Source organism: Anneissia japonica, unplaced genomic scaffold, assembly GCF_011630105.1.
Source record: "Anneissia japonica isolate Jap-2015-1 unplaced genomic scaffold, ASM1163010v1 scaffold287775_len252212_cov145, whole genome shotgun sequence".
Lineage (NCBI taxonomy): Eukaryota > Metazoa > Echinodermata > Crinoidea > Comatulida > Comatulidae > Anneissia > Anneissia japonica.
The window spans coordinates 63962-69256 of record NW_022719918.1 but is presented as its reverse complement, the minus strand read 5'-3'; the positions used below and the strand labels follow the sequence as shown (position 1 = coordinate 69256).

The window sequence follows — 5295 nt, the reverse complement described above, 5'->3', positions numbered from 1 at the left end:
ATCTTGAGATGGTAGGCGATGCGACAGTGTTATGCGATGGTTTTTAAAATGGTCCTTGTTGAATTTTCGTGTATTTTCTATTTTTTAGGAAGAAACACGTTATTGGTTAAAACAAAATTTAAAAAAAATAAAAAAATTTCCTACCGAAATACCCATTTTTTTTTTTCTCAAAACGTGGCCAACACAAGAAATTTTTTTTTGCCTAATATGAAAATCAGCATTTTCTTAAAATATGAAATTTTTCCACGAATTAAGGCTTTAGAGTAAAGGTAGGTTAACTCCGAATTCCGTTCGTAGAACGTTTTTTTATGCGCGTATTAGTGCGTGCCTCTATTCTTTACCATTAATTCGACTTTCTTTTGTTTCGTTAGCCATACGAACTGAATTCGGATTCGGTGTGAATGCAGCTTTGCTACGTTTTCGAACCAATGGCATCGGATCTTCATCAGGCAATGCAACTAGCTAAATGCTAACTGTCTTCCCTGTCATTAAGTGATGTTTGACAATTTGCGTCAGCAATGTTTACCAGTTGGATGTTCCCAGAGCCCCAGGCCCTCCAAGATGGAGAAGATTGTTGTATATATGGGAGAGTTGATAGGCTCCATCGTCTCTATTCATGTTTTTTCTCTTCCTCCTAAATCCAAATGGCTTCCCATGTCTTTCTTTCTTTGTAGCCATGACTGTTCTGTTTTGAACTACTTTATCCCTATTCCATTTTGATGTGTGGTTATGTTGTAACATGTGTGATCTGTGATGGCTGGCTAGTTAATGTCTGATGATGTAGACTAAATGTTTCTGACAAGTGTTTGTTTACCGTAAGCACCGCTCTTGAATTTTCGAGAGCGGCGCACCAAATATGATTTTTTTCGCTAAGCGCCGCTCTCAATTAAGTGCCGCTGCGCTTAATCAAGAGTATATATTACCCTGTGTGTAATGAAAAACTTTGAGAAACAGGGTTTTAAATACAAGGTATTCAGTGTTTAAATGAAGATATAACACAATGAAGACACAAGCATTTCTTTATAAACGTCTATTTACGATGATATGGCCTACTGAAGTACGGGAATACGTGAGATAGGTATCATGGGAAGGAGCATGGGAAGTGCCAAGCCAATATATTTTTTTATAAGTGCCGCTCTCGAATAACCGCCACGGTACATCTTTCTTTTGTTCTACTACGTCTCACGCTAAATGGTCTAGACTCGTTTCACCAATATAAACCAAGTCACAATTAAGTCATCCTACATCATAGGTTGTTCCACAAACTTCATCTCTGCCATAACTTATTTTTCTGGTGGACAACCAAATTTCTTTTTTTTTTTTTGTAATGGTGTATAGTATGTGACTATACTATGTGGATGGTTCAAAACGTAGAAAAATAAGTTAACGTTTTGGTTTTCAAATCGCTATAGCTTAAATTAATTTTCATTTTTTCTTACCTATGTTTTCCAGCTTTCCGAGCAAAGATTTGTATTCATTTTCATCGATGTATGTCTTCCATTCATCTAAGAACTGCTGATATTCCTCTTGGGCTAATATTTGTGCTAAATCTTTTATTAGCTTTCCACTAGAATATATTTCCCATAGATGCACCAAAGCATTAGAATTATTTGGTGATAGATAAAATATTATTGATCCTGTTACAGCATCATTCATCTCCAAAGAATGACACTTATAATACTTGTTAAGGTTCTTTAGTATTTCACAAAATTCTGGCATGTCCTTCAAAGACACATTGTCTTTGCTTTCAAAAAGTTCTTTTAGCAACTCAAGAGCATTCCTTCTATTTAGTTGACCTTTAGAATCAGAATATTCTCTTTTAGGGTTGTACATTAATTTTACTTCAAGATCTTAAAATAAAAGATAAAATGATATATAAATCTTCGCTGTGTAAATCAAATAACTAATAAACAATCCACATACAATCTACTTAAAGTAGTCAGTCATCTGTATGTAGAATAAAAATGAAAATTATGAATTACTGTATGACATGCGCTCTTTAGAGTTGTTTTGAGTATACAGTAACTTCTACATTATCTTAAATCATGGAGGTATAAACAAAATTATACCTGATCTCCATGGTTAAATGAATGATGAAGCATTAGAGCATTAATACCATTTTTCATTTTCTGTAGTGGGGTCAGGGAAGCAGATCCTGAATAAAGTGAGGACAGTAATTCCAAAATGTCTTCACTCCATTGGATTAGTACACCTTCCACAGCTATTGCGATGAAAGGAAGATTCATTAATGAATGAATCTCTTTATTTACTGTCTATAAATACCTGAAAGCAATATAATATAATAATAATTATTATTTTCTCAAACACGGGAGGAGGGGTAAGCCAAGAAGGAACACTAACTAAGTGCTCACTAATCAGCTTTTTTTTACAAACTTTAATGCAAAGTCTTTATTACTGGTTGAGGGGTTTATGATTGAATTGAATTTGAATACCTTCCAGGGATGGATCCAGAGATGTCTGAAAGGGGGAGCTGAAAATGGAGGCCATCGATAATCAACACTAACCTGATTTTTGTTTTCTAAACTTGCCACTGATGCGTTTTGGTTTCTTTCCTTTTTTTTTCTTTTTCAAATAGGAGGGCTGGAGGCAGCTCGGCCCCGCCCTAAATTCAACCCCACCCTCTGTTAAAGCATCCACAGCCTGTCGGAGTTTAAAGGTTTTCAATTTTCGAATGAAGGCTTTCATTTTTCCATACATTATCTTTCTGTGCTCCAGATCCATAATTAAACTCCATGTGTCTGCATATTCCTTTGCTGGTGTGTTATACAATCCACTGATCTTTTTTAAATCTTTCTTGTTCAGTACCATTCCAAACTTCATAACTTTTAGTCTGTGAGGTTTGAATTTTGAGATTATTACATCTTTAAATTCTTGAGATGCTGGCAGTACATGTTTGATCATTCCTCGCAAGCCATATTGCTGTGTTATGTTTATGGTATCATAGAGAAGATTGAAATCATTTGCGGCCAGGTTTCCAGAACTAGTCAACAAATCCATTATTTCTCTTACTGTGGTAGCATTATTCAACTCATACTTGTTTCTAACCAGATCTCTGTACAAAACTTTCAGCATATTTGTGTATCCAAGCTTTTCATACCATTCCGAAATAATTTCCAACAGCTCTATGAAGTGATCATCAGTGATTTCTATCAAATTAACAAAATAGAGATCCCGAAGGTGTCCATAATTGGGGTTTCACTGTATATCAAAGTACTGTAGTGTCTCGTAAAAACAATATGATATTATTTGATAAGCATTCTTATTACAGAAAATAATTATCTAAAGCAGCTTTTCAAAGATTTGTTGATTTCCATCATTTTAATCTGACTGTTAGTTCTAACAATGGTTGCTAGCACATTGTCATGTTTTGATTCCAAAATACCCACTAATCTAGCTTAGCATTAAAGCCTAAATGCCCCTCAATAGTAGATAGACAAATAAGGAGCCGAGGATGTGAATGAGTGACACAACACTGTAATGTTTCTAAAACAAGTATTTCTGTGTTTATTGAAACATAAACACTATTCAACAAACGGCGGTTTGACTGACATTATGGTACATTGCCGGTTCAAATTTAAAGACAATAGCCAAATTTTATCAAATTATTTTATTTAAAAATGTTTTGTTTCGATGTTTACATGGCAATTTTCTGATTTTTAAAGTATATAATTTTAACACATAAGATTTTCTGTATAATTTTTTTAGACCCAGATGCGATCCGACGACCCTAAAAAATTCACTCATGGCCCATGGGTTGCCGACTTTAGAATTAGGTTGTAGGTAAAAGTGGCCATGGAAAAAATGGCACCAGTAAAAATGGTCCTAAATGACAGGTAGGTAAAAATGGCCCCAATGATAAAATTCTGTATTAAAACTTTTTTTAAATCTTCCAATTATTTAAATAGTGCAAAATAACAAAACTTGAATAAATCAACATAAATCATTATATGCATTTCTTGAAACTGAAATAATTTAGTTTTTAAAGAGAATCTAATATAAGATAAGATACCATATATACTACTTTTTTGCAGATATCAATAAATTTAATTAAATTAATTTTTTTAAATTTTTTTTTACAACTATTCAAAATGTTTGCAAGATAGCAAAAATTTAATCAATAAATCAACATAAATAATACATGTTTTAATACCAAAATATTTTAGTTTGGGCAATTTTACAGAAGCGTTTAACCTCAATCTGGGTATTGCTCAACTAACAAATAAACAAGTCAAGGTTCGTAAAAAAATATATACCTGTAGTCTCAAAGAAACTAAAACTTTAATATAAAGTGTAGTTTAGTTATCACTTGCACATTCTCTTACAGTATTAGATTACAAAATGACACAAAAATAAACAACTTTCACGTAATTACTGACTGCTTAAAATGAGTCACTGTGTTTATCAACAAACATTATCAATACATAATTTATAAAACAAATATTTAACAGAACACACCAGCAAATGTACTGTAAAAGGTTTCTTAACCCATTATAGAGGCAGAAATTTGTATGTCGTCACTCATACATAATGATAGCATGGGTCAGTAGCGTCTAAATAATTAGCGCGAATCAGTAGCCTCCTGAATGTGATCCGGATCAGACGCGTGTTTGACCACTCACTTGTTATGTGATTCAAGTACATTTATTTATTTTTGATCATTAGTGTAAGAATGCTTTGATCTTTTGTTTAAATCACGGCTATGTCACCTACTAGAGGTAATGTTTTGATTGGTTAAACACTTTTGGTACTAGTGCATATAAGCTTGCTAATATGGATAATTTTTTCATTCCTGATGATGACATAATTAATGTCGAAATATTGAATCCCAACACGATGGCGTGTATTTCAATACTTGGAGTATGTATTATACTTTCTTATCTGAGATTAATCAGTGGACCTTTCGGTTTTTGGAAAACGCTCCGTACTACTGAGCCAGATGTCCATATAGCGACCACCAAATACCAAAAGTGTTATAGGAAACTACGCAAAACGGAACTTGACCTGGATTTTCTCGTTAAATGTCGCGATAACAAGGTATATCCAAAGTTTGTTAGATGGCGAAACCTGAAGTCGGCGCGGAATAAACTACGGAATAAATATCATCGCAGCATTCTAAAGGACGAAATAAAGGACAAGCACTCTCAACTTAAGGTAAGCAAGAAAGATGTGTATAAGAGACAGCTAATAAACAATCCACATACAATCTACTTAAAGTAGTCAGTCATCTGTATGTAGAATAAAAATGAAAATTATGAATTACTGTATGACATGCGC

The 5295-nt window shown here is 33.5% G+C and overlaps 1 protein-coding gene across 1 annotated transcript in view; it reads right to left on the bottom strand.

Moving 5' to 3' along the window:
* Positions 1–1686: 1686 nt before the first annotated feature.
* LOC117111124 overlaps positions 1687–5295 on the bottom strand; it is a 6603-nt gene continuing 2994 nt past the window's right edge. Inside the window, exons 2-3 of the mRNA XM_033253998.1 lie at positions 2526–3167; positions 1687–2283 (exon numbers count right to left, since the gene is read on the bottom strand). Of these exons, the coding sequence (XP_033109889.1) occupies positions 2267–2283; positions 2526–3167 (659 nt within the window). The 3' untranslated portion in view covers positions 1687–2266. The remainder of the gene's footprint in view (positions 2284–2525; positions 3168–5295) is intronic.